This window comes from Theobroma umbraticum, unplaced genomic scaffold, assembly GCF_002168275.2.
Source record: "Theobroma umbraticum cultivar Fairchild unplaced genomic scaffold, ASM216827v3 scaffold_4.1, whole genome shotgun sequence".
Taxonomy (NCBI): domain Eukaryota; kingdom Viridiplantae; phylum Streptophyta; class Magnoliopsida; order Malvales; family Malvaceae; genus Theobroma; species Theobroma umbraticum.
In genome coordinates, this window is record NW_018397258.1 from 1116961 (window position 1) to 1127452 (window position 10492).

Here is a 10492-nt window from a genome sequence, read left to right on the forward strand (position 1 = left end):
ACTGAGTGATAACTCCAAAAAAAAATTATTAAAAAATGGAGCGAAAATACTATATATTACACAATATACTTTCCACTATAAACATACCATCTTTCGGATGCTCTTTCAGAACTGCAGCATATAATCCATCCTTCAGACACCATAGGTTATTAATGGCAATTACTATATTGTGTAAAATGTTCCTAGTCTTTTCTGAGGGAATCTGTTCTCTATCTTCTTCCATCTGCTCAGGGCAATTATTGGAAGAAGAACTTTCAGTCGCACCTGTCTCCATAAGTCGGCTAAGGAAAGCATCCTCAGTAGGAGATGAAGCCCCATCTACATAGCAATGCAAAAGTCTTCTCAGCAAGTATAGTTGCAAAAATAAAAAACCAAAGATAGACAACAGAAGAATATATATATATATATATATAAACCCTATAAATTAGAATTGCCAAATTTAACTCAGAATTATAACAAGAAAGAAAGCACAGTCCTTGGAATTTCGTTAACTGTTCATTACAAGCAGCTACAACAAATAACAATAGAAATCAAAGACATAGCACAAGATTCTCACCCTCCATACTGGGTGCACATCCAACATCTTGTCTGCTATACTCTCTTGTGTGGGCAGAACATGATTCCAAGTCAGTAAGCAGCTATTATTAAAGGATAATGTCAATTTCCCATCAAGCAATTTACTAAATAAAACAAAAACCTAAAAGATATACAAACAATTATCATCTTTTTTAATAAGCAGAAAATGCATAAAATTGTCTACTGGTTTGGTCTGAAGGTCTTACTGCTTCCCAAGATTTATTCACCACTTTCAATGTAGAATCATATGGCTTTTGTTTCTCCTTCAGTTGAGAGAGCTTGTTCTCAAGAGCAGAACGCTCAAACTTCTGGGCCTCTAACTTCTGTATAAGCTTTTGATTCTGATACTGCAGAACTGTAGCATCAAGCTGCATCATACAACAAAAATGGAGGCATGAGGAGAAGGTTCAAAAGTATGAGTTATAAAAGGCAAAATTTTCAACTTGGCAGCCTACTGGTCACAAACAGGTGAATTATTTCCCAAAAACTATATAATCCAGCATTAAACAACCCAAAAAAACAAAACAACAAAAAGGTTTCAACAACATCAAGTTCAAAAGCAGGAAATATCAAGCATAGATATATAATAATTAGAAGAAAAACCTATTACATAACATATAATTCTCACCGACAAGCAGTAATGTGCCCTAGCATAAACAAAGCTGATGCAGAAATTAGGACTTGAGTTTTCCGATTCTAAAGGAAGACATTTCACCCAAAAAATAATTGAAGTCCAACTTCCAAATCTCTCGGACCAAATTACCTACCTAAACCCAAGCAAAATTCTTCTCCGAAGAAAATTATAATCTCCCATATTCAAGTCTGAGCAGACTAGAAGACCCAAGGACTAGAAATGTTCAACCGACAGCAAACAACTACAATGAGGAGATTGGTAAAAACGATCTAGTTACTACTGTGAGGTAAATGAAATCTGCAAACGGAGTTAGTGGCATTTGCAGCAATTTAAGCTGCATCAAATCCTTTATCACCTAAAACAATAGATAAGCCCTCAAAAGTGAAAACAAAAAAAAAATCATATTTCTGTTATCAATATATAAAGTTCCAAGCATTAGAACAAAGCCATATATTGACATGCATCATTTGATCCCATAAAAGATTTTAAAGTACATACAAGATGCTGAAATAGCAATGCCGAATTTGTTAAATTAGAAAAACCCAAGTCAGAAATTAAGTAATTTTGATTTCTTTTTCAGATTGAAATTTAAGAAAATACTACGTAACAGGACAAGTACAAATACTCCACTACTTACTTCTAATCAGTAAAAATTAACAAAAAGAGAAAAAAAATACCCTTTTCTCCTCGGAAATCGGCAAGAACGGTTGCTTTTTTGCAGCAACGGCAGTCGGCGATATGGAGCTAAAGTGACGCCGTTTTCGATCAGCCTCACCAGTGCTCCCCATTGAACCCACCCCCACTCTCACAAACCCTAAAAACCAACCCAACCCAACCTTTATTCACATCAAGGCCAAGTAAAATCCACTTCAAACAAACTAAAATCTTAACCTGTCTGTATCTAAAACTAATAAAGGTCCTGTAACAAAACCCTAGGCAATTAAATCCTTTCGAAAACCCTAATTCCTCCAATTTGAAAGTCCTAAAAGATCAGGTTTTTTCTTTTCTTTTCCTACACTGAAAACCCCGGCTTTCTCGAAACTCTAATCGGAAACAAAAGGAAAAAAATCACTTTCTAATAAGAGCTGGCGCAGCTTCTTTCGCCCTTTACTTTTTCTCTTTCTGAAAACGTAGCGGAAGAGAGCTCGAGTAGGAAAGAGAAAAATATATAACCAAAAAATGAACAAGCACTTGGGTAAACTGGAGGGTATTGAATGAAGGAGCTTGAAATTTCGTGAACGTTAGAAGGGTAGTTTTGGGAATTGAGCAAAACCGTGTTTTTTTTTTCCTTTATAATTTTTCTAGTTTCGATGCTCACACCTGTTGGGGAGGAATCTCGTAAACAAAAATCTGAGAAGGGTGGGAATGTGGGCGGTTAATGATTGCACCACAGGGGATGGTACCCAGGCGGCTGACGGGTGGAATCTGATTGGGTGAAAGCGTGACAGGACAGTTGAGTGCTTGGTTTGACTTTAGGGTTTTCATCGGAGCTTTATAACCTTATTGGCGGTCGTGGAGTGTGGCGGTTTTTGTCAGGGTGGCTTAGCGGGAGGAATTACCGCTAAAAACTTGCATGGTTTTCCAACAGCGCCCTTTTACTAAACCTAGCTTAACTTTTGGAAATTCAATTCAATGAAGGCTCTTTAAAGAGGGTTATAATCGCTTAAACCAAAATGATCGATCATATCGATTCGATCTCAACCAATTGAATTCAATTAATTAGATAGATTTCAATTATTCGATCAAATTGCGATCGAGATCGGTTGAATTCAATTAATCGAATTGATTTTAATTTTAATAAAAATTGATAAAAAAAATCAATTATTCAATTGACTTGTTGATATTATTACCTGCATTATTCTCTTAATTAAAACTACACAACCTAACGTCTGTCCACATTAACAAAATTATATCATAATGAAGGAGAAAACACAAACACCTGCTTCCAAAATCATAAATTGCCAAGAGAAACGATAAACAGCAAACAACAAGAGTAGCAATTAAGCATAATTAATAATCAATCTTTAAAGACCTTAATGAGTTAAGTCTTGGGAAAGTTCAGCTATATTAAACAATTCCTTCTAATCTTTGATCATTGTCATACCTTTTTTCTGTTTTTGACAAATTGGGAACACTGAGCCTGCCTAAGTTTCAGCTATATACACGAGTGTCAGACTTCAACCTAAGTTGCTGAAGTCATATGGTAAACGAATTTAAAAGAACGTTAACTAACCAATTGTGGCAACGAGATGGGCTGCCTGATGGTCATTCATCTTTCATTGAGAGTTCATGTCTTTTTCTCTGCCCAACTTCCACAAGCAATGTCAAAAGAGCCTCACACACTTGGGCTGCATCTGCTTCAGATGGATCATCCTTCAATGATGAATAAACCATCCAGGCATGATCTAATTTGCGTTTAGGACGCACCACGACAGATCCAGGGACTTCAGCATCACAACGCGTCACGAGTCCATCACTCTTCTCACCGTACCTCACCTGAAGCAACTGGGCGCATGCAGCCATTGCAGCACCAAGGGGCATGACCACAGGCAGCCTTGCAGGCTGGCCAGCAGAGAGGGGAGCCATCAATGGTAGCTCTGCATGAGCAACATGAGATAATGTTGCGAGAACAGCAGGACTGATGCCAGCTTCAGTGTGGAAGGAAACAACAGGAAGCTCCCTCGGCAAATGGTGTTTCTTCAAAAATTCCTTCCTCCTCTCGTAAGTCAAGTCTTCCAAAGCTTGCATGTCCCCCTTTACATCAGAGTGTTTCGTGTTAAGATTGTCAGAAAAATAAAATGAGAAGGGCTACAAATTATTAAAAGATAATGCAAACTACACTTGAAGGTAGACTTGTCTCTGATACAAACCCCTCTTCTAGGAACTCAAAAGAGGTAACAATCACTAGAATTCCAAAGCAGGAGCTGAATTCCTCCCATGGAACTCAGAAATTGCAACTAACATCATTGCATATGATAATGCCTTCAATTATTTATAGACACTCAAGAGCAAAGAAAATGTATAATAGACCATTCCCATATGCATACCTTAATCACTTTACAAATTAAAATCTCCATAAGTTTACGTAGATTAACATAATCACCAAGCTGTCCTTGTCTCAAGATATCCGAAGCTATAGGGCTTCCACCATATGGACTCTGTGCCAATGCCAACCCAGCAACCTTATCTTTCAAGTCAGACCAATATATAGATAAAGCAGCCGCTGCATCTACTCCCCCTTTGCTATGTCCAAGAAGCAAAACACGTTTCTTGGAACCCCAATAAATTTCCTCAATGTAATCTTTGATCTCTCTGGCATTTTTCTCAACTGAAGCCTGATTAGTGATTGTCCAATGTTCAGTAAAGACAAGAAAAGAACAAAAAAGTGCAAGTGAAGACTAATTAAAGATACCTCACTGTGAATCTTGGCAATATGACAAGTCAGACCCATCTTTGAGAAACTTGTTTTTGTACTGACAAAATAAAGAGGTCCGTGGTTGCTGAAAAGACCTGCCAAATATGAAAATGACCAGAACTGAGAAATTAACATAGAAATATTGAATCTGGACTTGAAAAAAGGAGATATTAAAACGACATAACTCAAACATCCCTCACAATATCTACCATTTGCTTCACACCAACCAATGACATCAAACTTCACCATTCAACTCAGAAGTCAACTTCAGCTATGGTTCCATTTTAGGATATCCTTAGTTCCAAGTAAAAGTTTCGATAACTGAAATTAGTCAGTCAACATCCCAGGCAGAATCATAATCACTTGCTATGTCTAATATGAAGTGCAGGCAACTATCGATGAACTGGCATTCTTGATTTCACCTCTGAACGGTATATAATATGCTTCATAGCTGATATGAGATAGACCATTTGGTAGGCACTCATATACTTGGTGGGGAAGTCAAACACGATTAAGTATGGGTTTGGTAACCCTATCTTACAAAAGGATCCCTTCTCCCCCTAAATTTTGTAAGAAACAATTTTTTGCTGTTTTAACCTGTTTACACAAAACCTTTAGTCATCCAAGGTATTTCCTAAAAAAATACTGTAAGAAATAGTATCTATGTTCTTATATCTACTTGAGTAAATTAGATTCAAAATTACTCTCTTCCCCCTGCCCCCCTTACAATTTCTACATTTTTTCTTCTCTCGCAATGGCCAAAGCACAAATATTATTGTATCAGGAGGAAAAATTACGAAGGTACCTGGAACCAATAAATAAACCATTGAGCTTGGCAGTTTGTGGAGACCATGCCTGACAAAAGGAGAGCCAATTGCATCAAGAAGTGCATAACCATGCTAGGAAACAATAGCCATATAAAGAGACAAAGCAGCCCATTTTACCTAATATTGTCAAGAATTTCCGTAAACCCCTCCGTTCCATCTTCAACTGAAGGCATCTCTGGATCACACTTTAGCCATCCTATATCATCTGCAGATCCACGAACAGTTCTCCGTGCTCTTTCAATAAGCCTGAAATTTTTTTTATAAGGAAGATTGGAACAATTTATTACTCCTACAATACCCATTACAAAAATTACTTCCGCACCAGCTAATAAGCAACACAGCTAGGACGACCACCGGAGAAACAAAAAAGGGGAAGATGATTATCCAAAATGCTCCAAAAATTTTAAATTAAGAAGTATGCTCCATAATCACCATCCTGTATCTTTTAAATCAATTATGTTCGCCAACCACACCCCCCCCCCCCCCCCCCCCCCCCCCCCCCCCCCCCCCCCCCCCCCCTTCCCCACTTTCACACAGAGAAAATTGAAGTGAAGAAAAGAATTGTTAAAACTGACAGACTGAGGAACACCGTGTAAATTGAAATATTTGACCTTTTTTCAGCATCATAAGTAACTACTACTATTTTATAATATTATAAAGTATGGGATGATATCTTAAAACCACAATCCATTTTCACAAATTTTCTTACTAAAACATCCACAATTAAGCATATAGGAATCCATACCCTTGAAAAATCGAAATCCCATTTTGCCCAGCCTGATTTGATTGTACAATTGCACCAGTATTTTCAGATAGATCTCCAGCAGGGGCCCTTGCTACTCCAACATGGTTAGCAGGGGCAGTAGTTGCAGAACTAGAGGATTCAAATGATGTTGAGCTGCTTCCAGTTGCAGATGGATGATCACTAATCACAGACTCCTCAGGCTGTCCAGAAGAAAATGTCACTAATTCTTGTGCGTGTACAACGGAATCTGTCGAATCTCTAGCAGCAGGTTCCACTGCAACATTGCCAAAAGTATTGCAATGAAAACATCCACAATTCATGGATTAACTCAATGAGAAGAAGAAATAGGACCAAAAAGAAATGAAGAACGCTGTTTCAAGTTTGATTTATCAGCAAGTTCCACACAAAAATGAGATAAGTAACTCTTCGAAGGCTAATGATTAAGTTCCAGAAAATAAAAAAGGAATCAAAATGAAGAAATAAAATGAAACTTTTGTAGATAAATATTGATGAAAAAAATGGAAGAAACACAAGACAGACAGAGAGAACTTACCAGAATAATCAGAAAAACAACCAGTCAAGTAAGTAGTTGTTTGTGCAAGATAAGAAGCAGCTTCATTTAGAGCTGGCAAAGAGGTAAATAATTGAGGAATAATCCCATCAATTCCCAGACCATCATTTTGTGCCTGACAACAGGGTTGCTGTTACTTTTACTTCAAGGTAAAGTAATGGCGGATAAGGTGTTAATGTGATTTACCAAAAAGCTATAACACCAATGTACCCAGAAAAACAGAGCCATAACACCAAGTCATGAAGTTACAGAAACTAAATGTACTCACAAAAGATGATCTTATATCAAAGATAAAAGGCTGAAGAGGAAGCTTGTATCAAACTATATGTTAGCAACAACATCAGTTCCAATTGAGACAAGATGCACAGAAAAAACACCACCAGAAACCATACTAGAAGGAAGAAGATCTATAGGAGAGAAAGCAGAATTCTAGTACGTTATGATCTTACACTGGTGCCCAAAGCAGCCTAAACATTTTGCAAAACGATTCACAACCCAGGAAATCCTAAAAAAGAAATTCTAATATCTGTTTTACCCTTATATGATCTATCTATTGAAAATAGGAAACCTCATGCAGATATGAATTAAAAAACAATTTCAAAAATCCGTGTGAACATTGAGTAAACATTGTACTTACCACCAATGGTGTGCTTGATTCATCATTTCTGCAGCTTTCAGCTTCCCTCATTGAGATCAACCTCTAAATAACGAATAAGGGACAAACGAAAATAAGTTAGATTCCTAATAAAAAAACACTCACAAAGGAAATATAATTAAGTTAAAGATAACAAAATGCCTTGAAGAAGAGCAATCCAAGCCTTATTAATCTAAGTTTCGGGCTGAGCATTCCCATGATAGAATAATTCACTTCCAAAAGCCTGAGACTAGAGAACTATGCAGTTATTAAACCTTCCACAAATCATTATTCGATTCTTTCATTTCTGTATTACTAATTCTTAAACCCTAGATCGTTCTCATTGAAAGATTCGATGGACAACGTGTTTCAACTTACTTGAAAAGAAAGAATTTAAGCAAAATGTACAAGAAAGATAAAAGAGGAAAGTAAATAATCATCAAATAATTAAAAATAAAAAAAATTATTTATTCGATGCAAATTCATGACGCACCTACCCGAAGCCTCCTCGAATAATCAATAATCCGTGAAATCTTCGCAGGTATTGGATTGCTAGTAAATTTCCCACCTCCTCATTGTCGTAGATTCGATCATTTTCAACACGTATAGCAGATTCTTAACGGCAAAGAAGAGTGCGTCGGGAGCTGTACGACGTCGTTTGAAACACTTTTACTGATACTGGGCCGAAAATCGAATGGAAAGAGAAAATTTTTATTCCTTTGGGCCTGGATTTGCTTTAACGCATCAACTAGCGAATCTCATTAATGGGCCATAAGTCCAATATTTTTGCTTTATATAAACAATAATAATAATTAAACAAAATTCTTCGATTTTCTATATTTTTTTCATTTTTTTAATTGTCTTAAAATTAAGAATTTTTTAGATACTTAATGATTTTTTTTTTTTCATGTTAAAAAAATTAAACACCTGTATTATAAAAAAATTTAAATTTTAATATAAAATATATTAAAATCAAAGTTTTTGTAATTTCTGTGAAAGTCAAAGAGGAAAAAGAGCAAAGGGAGGAGTTGCTTTTTCTATGAAATTTGATAAAGATATTATAGTGTAATTAGAGTATAAAAATTTTTTTTCCATAATTAACTTTACAAAGTGAAAGAAAATAACAAAAATTAATCAATTATTAAAGATAAAATAAAAAATAAAAATTGGAGGATGCCAGTATTAATAGTAATATACCATGGATTGAGACTTGAGAGAGGAATTGAACATTTTTGTATTTCTTAGTTACTGATTTAAAATGAGCAGAATATGAATATATAGCTAGCGAGTTTGACATAAATGACTAGAAATCCAAGTAAATGCAACTCTGCAACATGAATGTTGATTACAGGCTGCGAAGAAGAATGCCTTCAAATGTGATTCCAGGACCAAATGCTAACGCAAGGCCCCATTCCTCCCCTCCCTCTGTCTTCAACTCCTCCCTCATGTATTCCATGACATAGAATATGGTGTTGCTGCTAACATTCCCATAGTCCATCAATGCTCTCCTGCTGCATTCCAGTTTCCCATTGTTCAGTTTGAGAGTGTTCTCCAAGCGGTTCAGTATTGCTGGTCCTCCAGGATGCACAGCCCAAAACAAGTCGTTGAATTCTGTCAGGTTAGCCTTTGACACGAGTTTCCTGCAGAATTCCTCGATGTTGTCTTCAATCTTCTGAGGTAGGTCTCTTCCGAGTTTGAAGTTTATGCCCTCTTCAGAGAGGCGCCCATCGATGACATTCTGTGTTCCTGGCAGGAACTGTTGGACTGCATAGTTGAGTTCCATGAAAGGAGATTCCGAGTTGGTTATTGGATCGGTTCCAATGATCACTGCTGCTGCTCCATCACCAAAAAGTGCTGCACCAACAAGGTCATAAGGGCGGGCTTTGTTTGGAGGTCGAAAACCAAGGATGGTGGTTTCAGAGGTAGTTAACAGAATACGACTTCCTGGATTGTTTTCAGCTATGTCCTTGGCTACCCGAAGGCCAGTGACACCACCATAGCAACCAAGAAAATAGAGCATCACCCGGTTAACATCATTCTTTAGGCCAAGTTGGCTAGCAAGGTAAAGATCACCACCAGGTAAGCGTATCTCACTGGAAGAAACATAGATGATATGGGTGATATCAGTAGCAGCCCTTCCCCATTCCTTTATGCAAGCAAGGCTTGCTTCCAGTGCCATCCCCACAACTGCAGGGTTTGCTATTTCAAGCCTTTGTTTGATTGTTGATGAGCCCTCAGTTGCCAGTTCTGGGTATTTGTCCAAAATCTCCTTGCACATGACCGTGTACCTAGTCTTCACAGTTGTTGTTTTACCTACCAAAGACAACAAACGAGACATGCATGATGAGCCAAATATATTATAAATGGGAACACCATGTCTGCCTGCCAAATTTAGTCATTTGATGGGAGGCAGAGATAGAATTTTGCTTACATAAACGTTCCAGTTTTTCTTTGATGGAGGCATCTTCACATTTTGTATCACGAATGTAGCCTTCCACCAAGCATTCTTGAGGGATGAGTTGACTTGGAAATGCCTTGCCCATTGCAAGCACCGTTGCCTTCCCTGATGTGGAAGAACGCCTAAGCCGATGCCTAGGAGCACCATTACTGTCAGCTTTTGACATCTTTAGGAGGCCTACAAGAAGACACTGACTAGGTTCTTGACAAAAACTTTAATATAGGTGTTTCCATGAGCAGAGAATATAAAGGAGAGGTTAGCTTGTTCTTGGAGAGAGTTTGGTTTCAAGAAAGCCTATCATGGAAAGAGAAAATTAGTTACTTTATTAGGGTTTGGTGATATTTTGGGCAACTGTTGTTAGAAGTGTGAAGGCTCTGGATGTAGCATTCTTTTCCATTTCTTTTCCTTTAGTATGACCTAATCGTAGTTTACAACATACCTTCCATTTTGGCATGAGTAAGAAGGATAAAGAATTATAATTCAATTTGGGGGAGAACCTTTCTCCACTCCCTTCTGATCAACAAAAGAAAAAACAAAAAATGCCAGAAAAATCTTAACAAATTATAGGCCAATGGATGTCTCTCTCTCTCTCTCTCTCTCTCTCTCTCTCTCTCTCTCTCTCTCTCTCTCTC

At 37.3% G+C, this 10492-nt stretch overlaps 3 protein-coding genes across 6 annotated transcripts in view; all 3 read right to left on the reverse strand.

The window, feature by feature from the left end:
* Window positions 1-2468, reverse strand: part of HUB1 (histone mono-ubiquitination 1) — a 9231-nt gene extending 6763 nt beyond the window's left edge. Inside the window, exons 1-4 of one of the 2 annotated variants that reach the window (XM_021423938.2) lie at window positions 1888-2468; window positions 783-944; window positions 557-638; window positions 88-318 (exon numbers count right to left, since the gene is read on the reverse strand). In XM_021423938.2, coding sequence (XP_021279613.1) covers window positions 88-318; window positions 557-638; window positions 783-944; window positions 1888-1998 — 586 coding nt within the window. In that variant the 5' untranslated portion in view covers window positions 1999-2468. Of the gene's footprint in view, window positions 1-87; window positions 319-556; window positions 639-782; window positions 945-1343; window positions 1430-1887 lie in introns of those variants that run through there. The other variant, XM_021423939.2, reaches the window with a different exon arrangement.
* Window positions 2469-3184: 716 nt separating this feature from the next.
* On the reverse strand, window positions 3185-7999 carry LOC110413589 (alpha/beta-Hydrolases superfamily protein). Of its 3 annotated transcripts, none has more exons than XM_021424454.2 (9): window positions 7900-7999; window positions 7406-7468; window positions 6751-6883; window positions 6198-6471; window positions 5570-5698; window positions 5431-5480; window positions 4623-4720; window positions 4258-4545; window positions 3185-3964 (listed from the first exon to the last, which is right to left on the reverse strand). In XM_021424454.2, the coding sequence occupies exons 2-9, from the start codon at window positions 7454-7456 to the stop codon at window positions 3476-3478; spliced, it is 1512 nt and encodes a 503-aa protein (XP_021280129.1). In that variant the 5' UTR covers window positions 7457-7468; window positions 7900-7999; the 3' UTR covers window positions 3185-3475. The 3 variants fall into 3 exon arrangements, with proteins under 3 accessions (XP_021280129.1, XP_021280128.1, XP_021280127.1); XM_021424453.1 differs by having other exon boundaries at window positions 7896-7993; XM_021424452.2 differs by lacking the exon at window positions 7900-7999 and adding an exon at window positions 7565-7714.
* Window positions 8000-8656: 657 nt separating this feature from the next.
* Window positions 8657-10486, reverse strand: LAP6 (Chalcone and stilbene synthase family protein). Its single transcript, XM_021425354.1, has 3 exons — window positions 10300-10486; window positions 9834-10037; window positions 8657-9715 (listed from the first exon to the last, which is right to left on the reverse strand). Exons 1-3 carry the CDS (start codon window positions 10304-10306, stop codon window positions 8748-8750), a joined length of 1179 nt encoding a protein of 392 aa, XP_021281029.1. The 5' UTR covers window positions 10307-10486; the 3' UTR covers window positions 8657-8747.
* Window positions 10487-10492: the final 6 nt, after the last annotated feature.

What these genes read in the sequence shown, in the direction of transcription:
- LOC110413589 (XM_021424452.2), bottom strand. Translation starts at nt 7,621, where the DNA reads ATGGGAATGCTCAGCCCGAAACTTAGATTAATAAGGCTTGGATTGCTC. An exon ending in TTGGATTGCTCTTCTTCAAG is followed by an intron (nt 7,469 to 7,564) that starts GCATTTTGTTAT and finishes TTCGTTATTTAG; the next exon opens with AGGTTGATCTCAATGAGGGA. An exon ending in GAAATTCTTGACAATATTAG is followed by an intron (nt 5,481 to 5,569) that starts GTAAAATGGGCT and finishes TCCTTTTGTCAG; the next exon opens with GCATGGTCTCCACAAACTGC.
- LAP6 (XM_021425354.1), bottom strand. An exon ending in AGAAAAACTGGAACGTTTAT is followed by an intron (nt 9,716 to 9,833) that starts GTAAGCAAAATT and finishes TGTCTTTGGTAG; the next exon opens with GTAAAACAACAACTGTGAAG.